At 31.1% G+C, this 21,673-nt stretch overlaps 3 protein-coding genes across 5 annotated transcripts; 2 read left to right on the forward strand and 1 right to left on the reverse strand.

The window, feature by feature from the left end:
• The first annotated feature begins 465 nt into the window (after positions 1 to 465).
• Positions 466 to 3,801, forward strand: LOC143900658 (uncharacterized). The gene is made up of 9 exons (XM_077412259.1): positions 466 to 477; positions 563 to 692; positions 893 to 987; positions 1,322 to 1,529; positions 1,645 to 1,780; positions 1,947 to 2,096; positions 2,981 to 3,110; positions 3,216 to 3,400; positions 3,666 to 3,801. The coding sequence occupies exons 1-9, from the start codon at positions 466 to 468 to the stop codon at positions 3,694 to 3,696; spliced, it is 1,077 nt and encodes a 358-aa protein (XP_077268385.1). The 3' UTR covers positions 3,697 to 3,801.
• On the reverse strand, positions 3,573 to 17,226 carry LOC143900043 (dnaJ homolog subfamily C member 5). 2 transcript variants are annotated; one of them, XM_077410964.1, is made up of 7 exons: positions 17,004 to 17,226; positions 15,812 to 15,950; positions 15,472 to 15,624; positions 15,004 to 15,135; positions 12,163 to 12,216; positions 10,173 to 10,353; positions 3,573 to 6,497 (listed from the first exon to the last, which is right to left on the reverse strand). In XM_077410964.1, exons 1-7 carry the CDS (start codon positions 17,021 to 17,023, stop codon positions 6,430 to 6,432), a joined length of 747 nt encoding a protein of 248 aa, XP_077267090.1. In that variant the 5' UTR covers positions 17,024 to 17,226; the 3' UTR covers positions 3,573 to 6,429. The 2 variants fall into 2 exon arrangements, with proteins under 2 accessions (XP_077267090.1, XP_077267091.1); XM_077410965.1 differs by lacking the exon at positions 12,163 to 12,216.
• A 202-nt stretch (positions 17,227 to 17,428) lies between these two features.
• On the forward strand, positions 17,429 to 20,852 carry LOC143900027 (2',5'-phosphodiesterase 12). Of its 2 annotated transcripts, XM_077410943.1 has the most exons (8): positions 17,429 to 17,481; positions 17,587 to 17,940; positions 18,277 to 18,827; positions 18,960 to 19,099; positions 19,382 to 19,668; positions 19,745 to 19,900; positions 20,050 to 20,170; positions 20,315 to 20,852. In XM_077410943.1, exons 2-8 carry the CDS (start codon positions 17,656 to 17,658, stop codon positions 20,575 to 20,577), a joined length of 1,803 nt encoding a protein of 600 aa, XP_077267069.1. In that variant the 5' UTR covers positions 17,429 to 17,481; positions 17,587 to 17,655; the 3' UTR covers positions 20,578 to 20,852. The 2 variants fall into 2 exon arrangements, with proteins under 2 accessions (XP_077267069.1, XP_077267070.1); XM_077410944.1 differs by lacking the exon at positions 17,429 to 17,481 and having other exon boundaries at positions 17,811 to 17,940; positions 18,281 to 18,827.
• The last annotated feature ends 821 nt before the right edge of the window (positions 20,853 to 21,673 follow it).

A 21,673-nucleotide genomic window follows, 5' to 3' on the forward strand; every position in this document is an offset into this window, starting at 1 on the left:
ATAAACTATATAATTTCAAACAGTTTTGCGTGTATTTGTAAGTATATGTGGACAGGGCATTGTGTATAGCATTAAATTGAATATTAATTAATTGCATTTTTTATCATTAATTACATACATGATGATGATGATGACAAATATCAATAATGTTAAATTATTTGCGAGATTTTGACAAAAGCTGAAATAAAAGTTGCATTGAATTTAAAACCTATATAGAGAATATATAATATATACGTCTCTGATCGTCTAGAATATATTGATGTATATCAATGCGTGTATGATATGTTATAATCCATATTTTTGGAAGTTTCATGGATTATATGTTAGACTTTATGTTAAAGAAAGTAGAAAATAAAAACTTGCTATATACGCTTCTATAGAATTGTTAAAAATATGCAAGAAATTGGGACAGAATCGATTATGTTGACACTTTTAAAAGCTATTTTTGAGTGTGCAACAAAAAAAATGGAATTAGCGGTAATTATATAGTAATACTATCACTTTATTGTTAGCGTGTTCGCTCCTATTATTAATATCATTACAATATGATTCATGATTTTAGGCGGCTTTGCCTTCCCTCATATCGAATCCTGAATTATCTCTAATCCTCACAACTGACGAAATGAACACAATAAACGATGTCTTAATTTTACGCAATATTGAATTTTGTCCTAAATGTTTACCGCAATCAGGTGATACGCAAGATACGAATCTTTAAAAAATACACCGCAATTAATAACATCTTTTTAAAGATTTCTGAAATTGGTGTAATATTTGTTTTTTTTTTTTTTTTTCATGTGCAAATATATGTGTCCTGAATCGTACGTGCCGTCATTGACGATTTGAAATTAATTTATAATTTATAATCGTAAAACTTATCTTTATACTTTAGCATTTATTAACAAGAATTCAAAGACGAGTGTATGCATTAAAGAAACTTGGTACGACATAACCAGATTTAACCATGCAGTTTATAAGGCACTAAAGGTTGTTCATCCTCCAGTCATTGATATTGTATCATTCGAAATTCGTATTTATTTATAAGAAGAAGAATATTAATTTTCGAGATACATCTCTATATACTTTATAAAAAATGTACTATTGGTTAGAAAAAAGAAAAAAAATGCGTTTAAATCTTGTGCTGTGAAAAGTCAAAATAAACCCTAGACGGCATGTCTAAAAGACATCGTAAAAACATCTTTAAGATGTCTTTTAGACACGTATGATAACTACAATAAATAATTAATCTATTGCAAAAGAAAGGAGGTACCTTATTCTTTGTCTTAAGATACTTTTTAAATCATTTATTTATTTTTTATAGATTCTCGATAAACGTATCGATGTTCTTCACACGAGTCCTCGACGTAAACAGATCTCAATGACATCGGCTTTATTTCTGTGCCACATTCATTATTTTTTAGAGCATGTTTCACGCAGAATGTATTTTATGCCGGGAGAAGGGAGAAGCAAAGAATTACATTACAGAAAATTTTGGCATTGTCAGAAGAAATCTATTGCAGATGTTGCCAGTAATTATATATATATATACACACACACACACACACACACTATATAAATATGAAATATGTAATTTCTCTTTTCTCTTTTTTCTTTTCCCTCCTGGACATATTATATACTTATAAGGATTTACTACGGATCTGGAGAGGCAACGAATTAATCATAGAAACACGCTCGAAGATATAGTCAAGCGATATAGAAAAAATATAGTCGCTATCGATGATATTGACAAAAGATGCAACGAATACGTCACAAATACAAAGTATCTCTACTCTCAAATCTCTTATTTATATTATATTCTACGCATCGCGGCCAAAGGAGCACTATACATATATATGTTATATATTACTATAATATATATATATATTATTGTTACGTATTAAACAAATATAATAACGTGTTTTTGTCTTCGCGCTTTATTTTACTAGTACGAGATACGAGAAGAAACAAATTGCTGTATGCAAAGCGTGGGAATACGAGCGAAATGAAATGCAGGTAGCATTGGGAAATGTTATCGATGATCTCGAGTTCTTAAAAGACGTAAATACGAAATTAGAACAAACAATCCGTAAGCGAAAGTATGTGCGCACACATTAAATTTATAAATTAAATATATTACTTTTTATTATATACAAGGTGTTAAACGGATAAATTTGAAATATGAAAGGATTTAGGATCTCAAAACAAAAAAAATTCCTCTGGAGGGGTATATGCTATTCGCAAACGTGTCTCGTTTAAGAGATATTGATTTCTGAAGTTACAGAACTATTAGGAATGAATAATTTTGAAATAATAAATGTAACTTTATTCTCTTTACTGCTAAGCAGTGATCAAAATGTATCGTAGTCAAAATTAAAACATCTATTCTTTTTTGATTGCTACTAAACAGTAATTAATCGAAATTTCCAGTAATCAAAATGAAATTATAATTATTCTCTTTGCTGCTTAACAGTAAGTCCCAATCTACAATAGGTGTTTTAAGCCTTTAGCCTTAAGAAATTGTTCAATCACAATTGAATTTGAGGAGAATAATTGGCTGTGATTGGTCAATTTCTTAAGGCTAAGGGCTTAAAACACCTATTGTAGACGGGCACTAATCAAAATTAAAATAATTATCTTCTTTACTGCTTTACAGTAATAAAAATTAGAATAATATTAAACGATAGAATAATATTAAAACTACTCCAACCGGAGCTGTGTTTCAAGTCTGACAAATTTAGTCGGCGCGCAGTCTGTATTTTTTTATTCTGTAAAACTTCAGAATAAGTCAATACCTCTTAAACAAAGTTCGTTTTACTTGAACTTAAACGATGTTTGCGAGCATACCTCCAGAGGAAAAATTTTTTTTGTTTTGAGATCCTAAATTCATATTTCAAGTTGGCCGTTTAACCCGGCGGGAACACTCTGTATATGTATTTATGTAATTTGTAATCGCGCGCGCGCGCATTATTATTATATATAGATTGACGACCGAATCAAAGTTATTGGCAATAATGATTAAGTACGATACAGAAATTGGCAGTAGATGTAAAACGTTGGAAGAGCTTAGCGAGGTATACAAATATAACGAGCTGGAGAAACACGATTTAGAGGTGATATTTTTCTGTATAATTCATGCATTTTACGCGCGCGCGGCGCATATGCAGACGCGACGAGCAGAAAAAGTATATTGGCGCAGCAATTTAACTCCATTGCAGAAAGAGATGAAACGACAAGAGGAAGCATACCTTGTTTTTATTAAACGGAAAGAGAAAACTGGAATAACATATTTCTATAAATCTTTAGCTACGTTCGAACGAGCACACTCCGCGAGGATTATTCAACGTTGGTGGCGCAAGATTTTCTGGGATAGAGAAGGAAAGGAAGAAGTTGAGAAAGAAAAGAAAGTAATTCGCGTGTATTTTACATTGCATCAAAGTCATATTATATGTATAGGATTTACTTCAATGATTTATCACCGCGATTTCTTTTCACTCATTTTAATGAATATCTCTAAAGTTTTACTAAACCTTGAAATTAGAAAAAAGAAGTACTAGAAAAATTCGAAACATAAATATTATATAGTATGTTTATTGATCCAATCTAATTTATTTACATTTCTTGTACAATGCTGGCTTTACAATAATTCCTTGCTTCTTTTATTTTAGGTACAACATTATTTTTAGTTACAATAATTAAATCTTGGTATGTATAATATATTATAACATACATCCATTATGCAAACATAGTATATTCGAATACTATATTAAATAGAAGCATGCTATGCAATAAACGTAATTATATCTAAATATGCAGAGAACTTGGTTACGCGATCGTTATTGATGACATTATCGAAACAGGTAACTCTCTCTCTCTCTCTCTCTCTCTCTGAACGAATATATATGCAGATTTTTCAATTAAACTTTCTCTTTCAATTTCTCTCTCCTCATGTATATTTATATATATATATATGTATATAATACTTATTTTACTGAGAACATTCCGTACTTGTGAAATTGGTACAAGGGTACACATTAGCGAGAAATAAATAAGTCACAAATAAATAAATAAATATACACTTACTGAGAAATAAAGTTTGACTGAAAGCTACCGTTTTATAAATTAAAGTATTGTAATATAAATTGTAATGTAATTATTTGGTATAAATTCAACACTATTGCTTGAAACAATTGTGATTAAGGCTCCTGATCTTCTTCTTATTATATACGATGAAGATAAGTTTATTTTTTTTTGCATATTTTTCGTGTTCGATAGTACAGATGGGCCGCGAGATACCCATTAAGATATATCGAAGACACCTTTTTCGGCTAATCACGGGCTAATAAATAATTTTAAATCTCCAACTGTCACGCGAATTGTTTACGCTGGAAACAACCCGTCTAAAAGACGTCTTATGTCCCACTTTTGGACATGTGTGCTGTATGGGATAGAATACTGACAATGAGTATAAACTGAATTATATGTTTGTTATTATATTTACTAATTATATTTACTAATGTCTGTAAGATAATAAAAGAATTAAGTACATTTTATCAATCAATTTATAGTATGAATTTATAGTATGAAAAAAGAATTAATGTAATTTCTTGCTTTCGATATCATTATTCAATATATTGGAACTACAGAGTGGACTTGGTATAACAAAAAATTAAGTTTCAAAAAAATCTTTCCTAGATTTCTTCGAGCATATCGATCTCATAAAAAATTCAGGCAATTTTCGTATATTACGTTCAGTCGATTTATCTCACGCTTTTAGGTAATAATGTAAATTACATACGATTATTATTCATCACGACTGTATGTAATATGTTCATATTGTGTTTTACATTGTTGGAACTTGAAAGTATTTTTGCACGTTGACAATATTTACGATCACACATTTGGACAATACAAATAAATATTTATAATTAAAAAAATCTTATTGTAAACATGCAGTATTATTTAATCGATGCGCGTGTCCCAAGTGCGTGACGTGAAAATTCAGATTAATCGACAAATGCATTACATGACATTATATTTTTACAAAAAGTTACGTCTAAACTTCGCGCCTTGTACCTTCTAAAAGATGTTATAAAATACATTACATCAGGACACGTTCTAATCTTTTCATCTCCATCTAATAGTCATACGCGTATTCATAAAAATTATTCACACGCGAATTTTTTATTGTTATTAACAACTACCAGAATATGCATTGCAAATGTGGGATCAATATAAATAAACATACAAATGTACGATATTTTTTAAAACAAATTTGAGTCAATTCTTTCTTAGAAGTGCGTCTCTTTCTTAAATTTAATAATAAATATATGTCGATCATCACGATCAAGATTAAATTTTCATTAAAGAAGAGCATGCTTAATCTTTAGAAATTTAAAAAGCAGGAGTTTATTAATTAGGTTCTAGATAGGTGTTAAACGTTACACAACTTTGTAATTAGGCTTCCAACGAATAGCTGACTTAAAATTTATTAAAAAATGATGAATGACTTACGTTTTCTACATTATGTATAATTATATAGTCAATTATACAATTATATAGTATATTATAGTCAAATATTACATTATCTCAAGAACTTAACTGGAGACGGGTGGGTGGATCACAAGATATCAATAACTATGTGCAAACATTCTAGAGAGAAGAAAAACATTATCTTTCGTTATACATTACTGAGTAATTTTACGTTTTACAATTAGTATAAGAATTCATATTTTTTATCAAGGCTTCATCTTATTTTACTTTTCGCTCATATGTGCTAATCTTTTAAAAATTTTATTATAGAGAAACACACAAAATATAAAAAAAATAATACTTTTCAAATTGGGAAAGTTTAAGTATAATGCATACCTTGATGTATAAGAAAATTGTAAAATAGTATAGGTTCCTGTATAGTGGAAGATCACTGTGTTAAATTACGTAGGAGACTGTCGCTCATTTGCTGCAACAATTAAGGACATAATTCAACATCAAAGTTTTTCAGAAAATGAGTTCAAACATTTTAAGTTATAAACATTTTATAATACTATTTTTCAGTGCGACTTTAATGTAATACCTGATTGTAGGGGAATAAAAGTATCATTGGCTCTTAATTCAAAAATCCAAGGACTTGTTTGTTTTGTTGCAAACAATTCAAAAATGATAATTTTTGTGTTACGTCGTTGTTGTAGCAAATGAGCGATACATACCTATATCGAGACCATTTAAATAAATATAACGTAATAACGATTTACAGAATAATATACAGACTGTATATACAAAAAAACGAAAAAGAGGAAAAGTTATAATGCTAAACCGATCACCGTCTATTTTATCAAGACAATCAATTTATGATCTATGTTAATGAGCTATTGTAGAGATCCGGCACTATAAATATGAATTTAATGTTTATGATGGGTTTTTCACGTATTCAGTCTACCATCTGGTTGGTCCGGTGTCACTTGTAGCTGCATTGGCTCCTACGAATGGATTTGTGGCAGCCGCTGCATAAAAATATTATATTAGTGATAAAATGACAGGAGATATATTTAAAAAAAACTATTTTTTATTCATTTCACTATCATCAGCATTATAATATTTTTTTCTTGTTCATGTGGCGGAGAACTCATCCCCCAAAGTTGTACAAGTATTTCTGAATCACCCTGTACATATAGGGTGTGACTAAAATAAGGGGACAAACTTCAAAAACAACACACAGGTTTCAGTTACTTCACTTTTCAAGGTAGCCTTTCTCTTTTGCAATGCAGCTGCGTTACCGGTCCGATAATTTATTCCGCGTCAAAAAAATCTTTTGGCTGCGGGCGCATTCACTCTCGAACAGGTGCGATGACTTCCTCATTACAGGTGTCCTAAAAACGTCCGTTCTAAAAACTTTCGGATCCTATTGAATTTCCATCTCTTTGAACCATTGAAAGAGTTATTAAGCTGTTTTGACAGCTATCCGTAATAGCCAAAAAATTTTTTTTGCGCGGAATACGGAAGTTATAGGACCGATGGCGCAGTTACATTGCAAAAAGGAAGGAGACAGCTACCTTGAAAAATGAAGTATTTGGAACTTGTATGTTGTTTTCGCTTTCTTTGTAAATGATCAAATTATCATTTATATTTGAACACTCCTCGTATATAATTTTTCTCTCGCAAATGCAATATCTAGTTTTTTGAAATAAAAACTTGGCTTCTATAAGCGGGGTAGATAAACAAAGAGAATAAAGTAACATAAGATTATACGATTAAATAATGATTTATAACTTGGTCTATTTTTAACGCGTTTAAAAGTAAATAAAAAATAAATAATAAATTCGTATTAAGTAAAATGTTGAGATACAGAGGATCGTCTAACTTATAAGAAGAATTTGGTATGCGTGTTGATTATAATTAAGTTGGATTATAATTTCTTAGGAATAAATTTGCGTTCTTTATAGTGATTAAAATACCTGTGCATCAGGTGTCGTCTCGATACACATTTTAAATGCGATTTTTTGCTACTTGTTATCAAAAGTTGGATACAGGGTGTGTCCCATTTTAATCGATCACCCCCAAAAATTTTTTTATTTGTGATTCTAGAAAAAAAATGCTTCAGACGAAAGTTGTTTTTTTTTCTAGAATCACAAATAAAAAAGTTTTTGAAGAGTGATCGATTAAAATGGAACACTCTGTATATATCCTCTACATACACGCACGCGCGCGCATTTTTATGAAATTTTTAATCATTCAAATTTTTGTCTCATCAAACTTGTTTCATTAGAAAGATATTAAACACCAAAAGCACGCATATTATGAAAATTTTACTGATAGTAAAAATAAGAATGAAGGACTGGAAATAACAATAAGAAAATTAAAGCGTGCAATCACGTAGTGTATATTTGTCTATAACAAAATAATATGATTCATATGAATTACACATTTACCCAAACATACAAATTGCGAACTAAAATAATTCCAGTAAATTTTCTTAAAATAAATGTTATAAAATATAATCATGGTTGGAAAATCATACCATAAGTTATTGAATCTGAATATTGTAATATTTGAAACATCGAAATGCGTAAAAGTGCAAAGAAGGATGTGTGAGATGTGATAATAATATAGCATAAAACTATATTATTTATATGTATATATACATCGATCAATCTCAATCAACCATCAATCAATCAGTTAATCATTCAATGAATCTATCTACCTATATATCTTTATATAGATATAAATAGTTATATATATATGTATACACAGAGTGTATCGAAAGGTAAGGTCAACCAACTAGGAAGTGAAAGAGGAGCCTGAGTAGATATTGCGATATGTATTATTCTTCTCTTCTTTCACCTCCTAATTGGCTGACCTTACCTTTCGACACAACCTGTAACACACGAGGTCTGTTCCGAACTTTGTCTTCACAATTTTTGAGAGTTTACATTCAACTTATTCAGTTTCTTGTCTTCTTCAAAATATGTTCTTTCTCCTGTTGATACACCACTTCCAACACCGTTTCCATTTCTGGAAGTAATCCTGAAACGTGTTTCTCGGAATCGCGCGCAAACCCGTCTGTAAATTTTCCTTTAGAAATATCTTTCAGTATTGAATTCTTTCAACGTGGATTTCGTTTAAAAAAAAAATTCGCAAGAGCCAGGTCCAGAAAATGTTAGAGCCTGAACTCTACAGTAAAGACAATTTATGGCTCCCTCATCACGACAACGTGCTCACAGATCCATCGCTGCTGATTCGTCACTTCTGCACCAAAACAAAGATGATTGTGTTTCCTCAGCCTCTCGAATCTCTTGACCTGGTTCTCGCAGACTTTATCCTTTTTTCCAAAACTGAAATTCACATTGAAAGACCAAAGATTCAACACAATTGAAGACATCAAGGAAAATTCGCAGACGAACTTACGCGCGATTCCAAAAAACGTGTACCGGGATTGTTTCCAGAAGTCGAAACGGTGTTGGGAATGGTGTATCAACCGAAAAGGAACATATATGTCGAAGAAGACAAGACTGAATAAGTTGTAAGGTAGATATATTCTTTTATTAATTTTAGACTGAATTTACTTTAAAAGAAAATTTAAGACGTAGTTTTTCAAAGATGAATGATACAAAAAATTGAAAAACTGCAATAAATGATGACATCTCTTGGCATTTTTGCCATGAAAGAAAGTAAATTTGTCATTAAAAAGACATGTCTATTGTATTGAAGGTATTGAAATATCAGAGATTTCTTTTCATTGATTTCCTGACTAATTTAGAGTCGATTTTTCCTAGCGAATATATATATATATATATATATATTCTTTCTTTGTATATTCATTTTGTAGTTTAGGGATTACGAACGTGTTATCATTAAGCGTATCCCTGTTTTTTTCGATACGTATATTTACGTTGTACATATATACTTCTGTGTATACAATTATGTAATATTCATTGTAAATTAGCTAATTAAAGTGTATATTCATATGATTTTGTTTACTACACGAATTATATGAAGAAAGTACGTATCGGCAAGTACGAAACTCTCATAAAATATTTAATATTATATTTCAATGGAAAAAAAACGTTTGCGTTTTCTCATTTTCTTTTCTCATTATTAAGAACAGAGATCTCCGCTTGATGCGTGGAAGCACGTATTATTTTTTTTAGTACAGTTTTAATAATTTCTATCTGCGATTGAAACCCAATGTGGGTAATTTTGCTCTATATGAAAAAAGTAACTAAGAAAGGATACTGCTTATCGCCAAATTTTATATACATTTTTAAGCAATAAATCTATATTTGTAATTGAATTTTAAGTAACCATCTCTTAATTATATAAGAAACATTGGCATAATTTTAAAAAAAATTGCTCTTTAGCATCTTTGTTAATGTCTTCTTCAATGCATACTCACCGACAGGAATGCTGGGACACATATACTTATATACGGAACATATATATATATCTGACATCGATATCGAAATATTCGAAATGTCCAGGCACACCTGTCAGTCAGTGTACTAAAATCGCTATCGATGTGAAAAAAAGTGATAAAATATATTAATTAACAAAAAGAGTGGGCAAGAAGAAACTGAATGAATGAATTTGGACGAGAAACGTGAATTGGATGATCAATGACAATATGCAAAAGATAAAACTTGTAATATGCACTCGCTACTATGTTCAAGAACTTGTAATACCAGTGGTATAAATCACACGTTCACCGCCGCTGTTTAGGTTCGTGCTTTCGTTAGCCGTCGACGTTGGTGCCGCTGATCCTGGTGCAGGCATGGCAAATATTGGTTGCTGTGTATTAGATGTATTTTGTGATCCACCACTTTGAGGTTGAGCTGTCACAGCATCATCATCGCTTTCATCTTCCTGTGAAAGTACATTTTGGAAAATATAATATCTCTCATTAGACTATTTATTTGTAGAAAAGTAGCTGTTTGAAATATACTTTAATGATTAATTAATTTGAAATATACATTTTTAGTTGCACAAATAATAAGAATTTATTATTCATTTTTTTATCTTGCGAGAAATAATAACATTTCTCGTTTTTCTTTTTTTATAATTGTATAATAAAGAATAAAGAATTTTATATATCTGAAATCATTTAAATTGACATTCTGTAAAATTTTTCTCTAATTTTGTTTTTATACATAGATATAATATATTACATCTTTAAATATTATTTCGATTTTTTTGAATAATTTTATTTCTATCTGTACAGTATTTTTCATTTTTATATTCATACCAAGTCAACCTTTACATTATAATTACTTTTTATAATTTTAACTGTATTTGCTTGAGTGACATGTTTGAGGTATATTTGTGAGAGGATTGTAATAAGGAAATGGATTTCACAATTAAAAAAATATAGATTTCATCAATTATTAATTTAAAACTTTCAAACTAGTAAAACTTAGTTCCTAGATCCTAGAGTTGAAGAAATGGACAGTATGAAAGAAAGACAGAGAAAGCAACATGTATCTATTTTAAGGACCGTCTACAATAGCCGTAAGGAGTATGCAGTAAGACGTAAGCTGTAAGCTATTGATCAATCACAGTCGATTATTCTTAAATTATAAAAATCCCATTAGTCAATAGCTTACTGCTTATGTCTTATTGCGTACTCTTACGGCTATTGTAAACGGTCCTTAAAATTTTCTCATTTGGAGGCATTTGTTCGCATTCTCTCTCTCTCTCTCTCTCTCTCTCTCTCTGTTCTAATAAAGGACCCCGCACAAAACCAATGGAAAAGTGGCCCCAGTCAAATTGGCTTAAGTTTTAGTATGATGAAGTACAGACTGACCTGATCAAAAGTCTCAATGGCTGCAAGTTCAGAAAATGAACAGGTACTTGGTCTCAAAGTGTTGAAATCGACGATGATGGTTCATGAATGAAAAATCCCAATAAATGCATGTATATCTTCAAACATGCTGACCATCCTAAAACTGTCTGATACATATCAGAAGAACCTTCAGACGTGTTGCAAAGCTTTGAAAATGGGGCTTTTTTATTTCAAAACTTCAGCCAATTTGACTGGGGCCACTTTTTCATTGGTTTTGTGCGGGATCCTTTATGTTTGGGATAAAATTTCTCTCCTGGTTTTTTTTTTTCATGAATAATATGTGATATAATTTCTTGATCTCAAATAGTAAGGGAGATGCATTATTGAAACAAAAATAAATGCAAGATATATCGACACTTTATTGAAAGAATGAGAAATTTTACGTTTTTTTGCAAGAGATTCAGATCTTTACGTGTTAAAAAGATTAAATAACGGTTAAAAATGTTAATAGTTATGATGCAAAAAATTATACAAATCACCAATCACGCGCAATTATGTATATATATATATATATATATATATATAATTTAATAACAATAAATTCATCTAAGAAATTGCCATGTACAATAACTACAGATACATCATGCATTTGTGCGGAATGGGCGCTACAATAATTCATCTTTTACATGGTTTATTAAAGAAAAATAGCAGTGCGCGCGAATATTATGAAAAAATATGATTAAGGAAACTACTATTGTGCTTTGCGCAAGATCTGTGCGAAATCGTTCCGACATAATATTCGAACAACAACAAAAATAGAAAGCAATATTTACGATTAACTATAGCAAAAAGAAAGAAAGGTAACTTAAATCTCGAGCATTATGAAAACTTACCTTGCCAAAACCTCGCGGTTGATTTGTCACAACAGCCTCTGGATTCAGGTTCCGCTATAATACAATAATAACATAAACAAAACCGCTAAACTATGTAAGGCTTTCTGTAAAACGAAACATAAATTAACATGCGTGACAACAAGGATTCATGCACTTTTAGTTGCTATTTCAAGTAACAGATATACAGCGATCTATATTGAATTTGTTGAATAAATAGATAATTCTATACGAAAAGAAGAGATGAATTAAAACTAGCAACAGTAATGCAATTAGATGTATGTATTCTTTTGTAATGCAAAAAATATTTTTAATTAAAAAGCGCAAGAAATTTCGTTTGACGCCATCTATAAGAACAATGCCTTATTTCAGTTGTGTGTCGATACGAATATATAGAGACAACTATCAATGTGTATAAAGCCGGGCTCATATTTGCATGTACATACGTATAATCATGATATAACGGAAAAGGGAATGATTCTTTGTGAAAAAATGTAGAAAAATATATATATATATATATATATATATTGACTAAATAAATTTAAATAAAGTAATTTAAATTACAAGAAAAGTTATGTATAAAATTACCTTTATTTCTTCAGTAGAACGTTGTATCTTTTAACACATATTTCCGATAGCCGCGAATGAGACAACTCGCTGGTGTATAAAGTCCATAAGTCAAAGCAAATTGTCATTTATCAAGATTACAAAAGCGTAGATATATCATTCATTTCTCTATGCTTAAAGTTATTTTTATAAACAATAAAGCATTTTACAAGATTTTATTCTACATTTTTTCACGAAGAAACTTTTTTAATTGTACTACTAGTTCAGAAACATCCCCTTCTGTGCGTGCGTGCGGGTGTGCCTAATATTAAAAATTAAATTTTTATAGCTAAAACTTTCGAGAGCTGTGCTAAGTTGATATAAAGCGTTTATATAGTGTCTATAAAAAGATAAAAAATACAATACTTGCAATTTTTAGATGAATACAAACTTTTATGCATACGTCGATCATATGTAAGTTGCATGAACTCCTTAAATCGCTCGTTTGCGCAATTAGATATTTACTAAGATATTCTTTCCTCGCTGACATGCTTTCCAACTATGTGCCAGAAATTTATGCATAAATTATAAAAGAGAGTTTAAAGTTTATATCTCAATATTTTTCCAATTCAGCCATATATTTGTGTCTACGTGCGTGTATTGCATTTAGTTAGATTAATATTAATGGCATTTAATTGTATTGCTGACTTTAGATGTTCATTGTTATATAGTACAGGATTTATAACAAGCCTGTCCAAGTTCATCGAACGAGAGAATCTGTTATGCCTATACCTGCAATCGTTCACGTCATCGTAAGTCTTTCTACCAATGCAACTAATCGATCTTACAATTAGTGCACGATACGTCGCCTCCATACGATAATTTATGATTAATATTAACGTCTGTTTCTCTTAATTGCTTCTTCTCCATTTCGCTCAGCGAGACAGGGAAACGTTTTGCGAGCAAAAACTTGGACAGGCCTAATTTAAGATAACTCGCTAAACAGATAGTGTCTTCTGTCGACTAATTAAAGATGAGATTATAGATGCTACGGCTGAGATCTCAATGACAGCATATTGATAATTTTTTGCCTTAAAGTAATTGTCAATAGAATATTTTAAAGCAGGGAAAAAGTGTAGATATCAATGCTTATTTCCTTAATTATATCCAAAATCTTTTTTTTTTCTTTAAGATGTATTATATTAATTTTTATAATATATCGAAAAAGAAATTACATTCTATTGGTCATATACAAAGAAGATCTAAATTCACGCCAAAGAATTCTTGGAGTTGACAGAGAAAGAATGGATATTTGAAACATTAGCTCTTCAATAATAGTAAACGGAAGGTTTAAAAAATTATAGCGGTAATTAATGGACTACAAAATGCTAAATCTATAGTCAGGACAACAGATATTTTTAGCCTTTCCATGTAAGTTATAGTGTAGAAATAATCGTTACTTTTTCATGCAGCATAGATTACAAACATTTTAGCAATGTTATTAATTGACTGCATAAAAGTCAAGCTTTTATTATTATACATGTAACATGCACTGTACGAGGGCAAGTTAAATTTAAAATTTAAGTCCAAGTGGGTATAATATGTAGTATATTATAACGTGTCGTTATATCTTTGCCTAATTTCTTGTACTACTGGGCAACAAAAGAAAACAGGAGTGTCAAAGAAAGATGTATGTAAAAGGAAATAATACCAGGGGTTGCATATGGAAAAAATTACGAAAAAAAAAAGTAGAAACATAATACGTAACTTTTCTCATAATTTGCATATAATCATATCAAATGTTGCTAAAGTACATATATTTTTGGATAGTATGATTCAAGTTTAGAATTAGTTAGGATATCAAAGATCGGTAATAATGAATATTCAAAAAGCCAATAGAAATAAGAAGAAAAATAGAAAGTTCTTGAGTCGGCTTGGTATGACAATAGATAAAAATTTTCTTACGCTTACGTTACTCTTTTACATTTGCTAATGTTAACCTCTTTTTTTCTACCGTTTATCCATATAATATATCGTTACGTATATTATGTATTTGACTTTTTCATATCTGCTATGTTTTAATATTTGTACAAAATCTATAGCCCATTCTACAATAGCCGTAAAAGTATGCGTCAAGACGTAAGCAGTAAGCTATTGACTAATGGGATTTTTACAATCCAAGAATGATCGACTGTAGTTGGTCAATTTTTACTGCTTACGTCTTAACGCATGTTTTTACGGCTATTGTAGAATGGACTTATCACAAAAAAAAAATAATGAGAATATGAACATTTTTACCTGTAAATTATGATATGCACCGCTATCTTCAGGAGGAGCTGGTTTGCATTTACCGCAACAGAAATAGCAACAGCAGCAACAACAGCAGCAACAATAACAACCAGTAATTAGTCCACAAATTATGAACAGTGCCTGTAAAAAAAAAACAATATTCTTAGACTATAGTGTCACTGTTTATTTATTAAAGTTAATAATATATCAGTTTTTCAATGAGATTGGCATAGTATATAAAAAAATGTATTTACAATAATTATCTTAAATGTTGGATTGCTTCATGCACTTAATATTTTACATATTTATTTAAAAATGTATATAAGTGTTACATATAAACCGCTTAAATAAATATAAATATACATATATACATATATATATATATATATATATATATATTGAACATAAAATATAATTATTCTTATGTCACAAAAAATGTTTTAGAAAAACATTGGTCAAAGTAACGTATGCTTTTACCTTGCACCATCCAGAGGTAACAACAAAATAGGCGTTAACATTTTCTTCTCCAAATTGCTCTGCGACGTATAAACCAAGAGATCCATAGTTATCATATATATTACGTTTCGTTAGATCTGTCAGTATAGCGTGCGCCCTATTTATTTCTTTAAACTGTAAATATTCAATTAGAAGATATTATATTTTTGTAAGAGATATAAATAAAAGTTATCAATATTGTGTAAAAAAAACTATGAGAGAAAGAAAAACATTTGCGCAATATATTTGCGTTGTTATATGCTATTCAAGTTATAAAAATTAATCATTTTTAGAAACATTATAAATTATAAATTAAAGTAACCTTTTCAGCTGCCTCTGGATTGTTAGGATTTTTGTCAGGATGATATTTCAGGGCCAGTTTTCTATACGTCTTTTTAATTTCTTCTGAAGTAGCAGTTTTCGGAACTTCTAAAGTCTGATAGAGGGAGTCCCCTGCTGTACTGAAGAATAAATAGACATAAGAGTGAAGAAATTAATCGAGAAATCTTTAATAAGTTAAGTTGCGTAACACGATCAATCTATCGTTAATCAGTATTACAAAACTATTCATCTATATCATTAATATTGCGGAAAGCAGGATCTATCTGTTATAAATTTTATTGACAATATATTAATAGCAGAAAGATAATAGAATCTGCTAGCGAAATATGACGACACATTTATTGCAGCAACCATACAGAATCTATCGGTTCGTATAACTATTTAAATGATCTATTCTGTTTAAATGGATAAGCCAATGAGATACTGCTTGATTTCTATTAATAGTAACAAAAATGCAATTAATGCAGACTCAGTTAATGGTATTGACTGTAATATTTTACTCCAATCTGTTGGAAAAAAAAAACTGTCGGTACACCCCCGCTACATTTTCCTTATTAGATTCAAAATGGCTTTAAATAATTTCAGACTACTGTTCAAAATTATTTGTATTTTTACATTTACGTTACAACGAGTATTATTCTGAATATAAATAACGGTTGATAAGGTGAATAGGAAGAAAATAATGTTAAAAAGCGAAAGAATCACGACACACAGAATTATAAGATCGTCGTACAAAAATATCGCAAATATTACAGAATTTAACCTATCAAATGTTCAATTAGACAGAGATTTACGAAACACCTTTATATTCCGATATTTCGTGCCGTAACGTGTGCTCTTGAAGATTTGCGTGAATTTCTATTACGCCTAAGCAATGTACGTTATCTCTTTATATATCTACAAAATCTCTCTATATTTTACGCAAGTAGATACGTGGATATCAACCGGCGAAAAGATAAAGAAAAACGTCACGAGGGTTATTTCGAGACGTCGTCGTTAATTAATCCGTTTTCAAAAGAAACAGGCATATCGATGATTAATTAATTGATTAGTTTGACAGAGAGCAATTGTGCCTGTTAGAACAGCAATAAGGTGGGTGCAAAAAGGTAGATGACAGCGCATATAGTCGTAGCGTTGGGCGTCTTCAATGTCGCGACATATTTTCTACTTACGACATTTTTCTCCTGTCCATGGCGAACCAAGTTCGGTGGATCGGTCAATTTCACACGCGAATTATCCAAACGATGAAGTTTGTCCTCGATCGATTTTTCTCAATGATACTATACGAACATTTCCTTCGATGTGTCGCGTGAAAATGCGCGCATTCTTTCAGCTTTCAGCAGAAGTGTTCCGGACGGAGCACCATCAGCAGCATACGAAAGGTTCGGTTCGATTCAATATTTTAGTTCCGCTAGTTGACGCATATGCGCGCCAAAGTGGCGCTAGGAAAAATTAGACATATTTCGTTTCAACTGCGTAATCCCTAGTACACTACACTAGTAACTAAAGCCTATCGCATATCGGCCATATATCGCACAATCGGCACTCGGCACAATACAAAAGTATGCAGAAGCACTAGAGAGCTGGAGCCGATACATACCAGCATACATACATATGTATGTACAAGAGCAAGAGAATACCGCGTGAAAGGTATTTATAACCTCCAACGGGTTTTCCTGAATATCTACCATGTGCACGATGATTACGTGCAATTAATTTTTTAAACATTTAATTAAATTAACATTTTTTTTCTAGTTAACCAATTCCGCCCGCCTCTGAAGATCTTAAAATACATCCAGGCTGAATGAACCGCGATCGATTATAATGCGAAATACATTCGCTAAATTATTCGCACACAGAATACACCTAATTTCGCCGGTCCTCACGCCGTATCGCAGCAAGCACTGTCTACCGAAACGCACGCTGAGGATGAACGAGGCATTTCTCCGCTACGAGAAAGGCAATGACCTGTTCGACATCTCGTTTCGTTATGTGGACGAGGCGACGAAGGTCGACCGTCAGTTCAACTTTTCCAGGCAGGCCGCGGAAAGCGTGAACAATTTTCTCAAAAGGGTCGACACAAATGTTTGCAAATTTGTGAACAAAAAGGTGAGAGAAACGAATGCCCTCCTTTTTTACTTTTCTTCTTTTTGTTATCCGATTCCCAACCATCGTTAGAATTATAGTATTATTTTGGCTACGGTCAACGTGACGCTACAAATGCAATTAACAGATAGAATATATTAAGTATATACTGTAACCAAGAAAAAGGATTTTTCTAAAAGAAAAAAAACTTTACGAATATAAAATAGAATTTCTTACAACTTGTGAAAAATTGTATCAAAATCAGTAGAAATATTTCTAGGGATAGGGGTATTTAAAATTAAATATAGTATATAGAAGAAAAAAATATCTAGTTGAGAAACGAGAGGTTTATTTCTTTAGATAGAGAGAAAAAGGAAGAAAAATGCTGCTGCGGAGATGCCTGATTTGTCAAACGATAATGTGAGGACTGGGAAGATCATGCTTCTCAAGAATGATGTCAAAGTCGATGGCGATACGTTATGCCAAAGCCTTCTACAGGATTCCGCAGAGCTAAAACTGATCATTTTTGAGAAGACTTTCTTGGTAAAGCGAAATGCGCCTTACATCATCAGAATGTCATTACCATCGAGCATATTGGCAGGTTTTCCAACTTATCCATCCAAGTTGGAGTCACTGTACACTGACATAAAGAAATCGACTTTCGACTGGTACAAAAACGATTCTATTAACAATAAGCCGAATTTGTGGACACACATAAGCAATGGATATTTATACGTACCCAACGTGACCGACATTGGCTGCCATTTGAAAGTTAACTGTGAACCGCGAAACGAATCGGATTCTGGCTCTAGGATGGAAATAGAATCGAAGAATGTCGTGGAAGCCGGACCTGGACAATGCCCATCCGACATTCGACATCAGTTCACAAAACATAAATTATCAAGCAGAAGGTACGATACTCAAAATGAATACGATGAATAAAGTATTGGAAAAATCTATATTATTTATAATATTAAACGATGTTGTGTATTAAACATATACATTTTATTTGCCATCTGTATCTTCAAGAAGGAAAATTATAGTTTCAGGATAATAAGTTATAATATACTGGCAGATACGTATGCCGATTCTGATTTTTCTAAGGACGTATTGTTTCCATACTGTCCACAATATGCTTTAGACATGGACTACAGAAAGCAATTGGTACTTAAAGAAATAATAGGTGAGTGATAAATATAATTTATTCAAGCTATTTAAATAATTTTATTAGAAACGTAAAATATATTTTGAATAATTTTCTTTATATATAGAAGAAGTTTAAAATATCTGATAGTTTATTTATATAAATGAATAGTTAAATTATTATTAATTCACGAAACCGATTTTTTTCAAAGTCTTTAATATTAAAAACAGTGTTTTAGAATTTTTAGATTATCGAGTCAAGCAACATATAGCAAGTTTGTAATCATTTTCGTCACTTTTTAATACGATGATTTTATTGTAGGTTTTAATGGCGATATAATTTGTTTGCAAGAAGTAGATAGAAGTATATACGAATATGATTTGTTACCTTCTCTGTACATGCTGAATTACGATGGCGTGTTTGTTACGAAAAATGAAATTAGCGAAGGACTCGCCACATTTTTCAATCAGGATAGATTTGAGAAATTAAGATTCGAATACAGCATAATGGCTCAAAACGTTGATCTTCCTAAATTTGCTGCCATCTGGTCCAAAATCGACAATGACAAGATGAAGGAAAGATTTTTGGCTAGAAATACAACCATTCAGGTAATCGCGTATGATACAATTGAGATCTTAAATAAACATTATCATACTCGTCGGATAAAAGTTAGCAATGATTTAGGTGACGACGTTACGATCAAAAGAGAACCGATCTGAGATCTTGATTATCGGCAACACACATTTATACTTTAAACCTGATTCGGATCATATACGTTTGTTGCAAGGATTTTATGCTGTTACATATATACACGATATCGCGAAAAGGATTCGAGAAGAGGTAAATACTTTCTCCAACCTCGTACATTTACACCTAGAAAAATATTTGAAAAAGTTATTTTGATACTTTTGCGTATTATCTCACGCGTTATAAAAATTTGTATTATTTATACTACAATTTATTGACGATCGTCGTATGTACGTTGACAGAATCCTGAATGTAACGTGAGTGTGCTACTTTGCGGAGACTTTAACAGTGTCCCGGAATGCGGCATTTATCAACTGATGACTGAGAATTACGTTCCAGAAACCTGCGAAGACTGGAAAAGTAGTGAGTGACTTTCTTCAATATTATCAGTTTACGAAAACTCGTTTCTTTCTGATTTCGTTACCCTCTCTTTGTCTTGCCATGCAACGTGCCGCGATCGAAATGCTGTATCTTGCAAAATGAGAAAAAAAATTGTTTCTTTTTCAGATGCTGAGGAAGCTATAAAAAATATATCTTTAAAACAGGATCTTTGCATGTCTAGTGCTTGCGGCACGCCGGAATATACCAACTACACACCGGAGTTCTCTGCCTGTCTGGACTACATATTTTATGAGAGAGACAAGTTCGTAGTAGAACAAGTGGTCCCAATGCCTAGTAAGGAAGAGCTTACTCTTCACACAGGTTTGCCATCCGTGGTGTTTCCCAGTGATCATATATCTTTATGTGCTGATTTAAAATTGAAAGAATAATAAATATTGGACATTAATAAATAGATCTACCTCTAATATCTCGTATCAAACATAGTGATTAAACCTACGTGCACACATGGGGGAATGTATACCGACAAAAGAGTGTATAATCATCGAGCGTTAATGTAAAACCTCTATTGCCATCGTTGCTACTTATTATTCTTGAGCGCTATTTCAAGATTTGAATAATTCTACAATCTTTGAATTATTCTCTCTCATCCTGTCTTTAACTATTTAAAAATAAATTTCGTATTAATTTATGATTGCGCATCAAATATTAACTAAGGTTTTATAAAAGCAAATTTTGTTACAATATTTAGAGATTTTTTTTAGCATTACGTATTAATATATCTATAATCTCACTGTAATGCCATGATCAGAAAGTCATATATAATCTCGACAAATAGAGAAAATACAACTTACATTTCCTGCAACAGGATACCTACATGCTACGTAATTTATAACATTTTGTTCAATTGATTAATATCAATCGGCAGATAGCAAAAACTTGTTTTAGAATGAGAAACGAGTCATAAGGGATACTGTGGATTAGGAAAAATATATTGCCACACAAAAATGCAACAAGTTCTCGTAATCTAGAACAGATCCTTCATTCCAAGTGCATCACATTAATTTCATTTATCTCATCGAAGTGTACATTCATATTTCAGTAATACGAAGATACAGTAAAATGACGATGCTACTTATGCTCTACAAGTATAGAGTTAATTTACAAAAACTTATATACAGATTGTTTTTTTTTCTTCGACGGCTCGGCTAAAGGTCTGCAGATAACGAGGGACTTTAAATTTGAAATACAAACTTTCTACTGCAGTATATAAAATTGTTTTTAGTTCTTTTTACTTCTATTTTAAGAGAAAAATCTGAATTTTTGTATTTTACCATTTTACCAGTCTACAATTGCGCGTGACGAATAGAAATTCTATAGTCTGCAGCTATCTGAGTTCTAAGTTACAAAGCGTTTCAAAGAAATCCAATAGAATATCGTAGAAAAACAGAAAAAATTATTTTGCTTTCCTAGATATTCGATAATTAAAATCTTTTTATTTTATTTATATTTTTCTACCGTAGATTC

The sequence above is a fragment of the Temnothorax americanus genome, unplaced genomic scaffold (assembly GCF_048541705.1).
Source record: "Temnothorax americanus isolate GAGA-0224 unplaced genomic scaffold, ASM4854170v1 Scaffold3, whole genome shotgun sequence".
NCBI classification, from domain to species: Eukaryota; Metazoa; Arthropoda; class Insecta; order Hymenoptera; family Formicidae; genus Temnothorax; species Temnothorax americanus.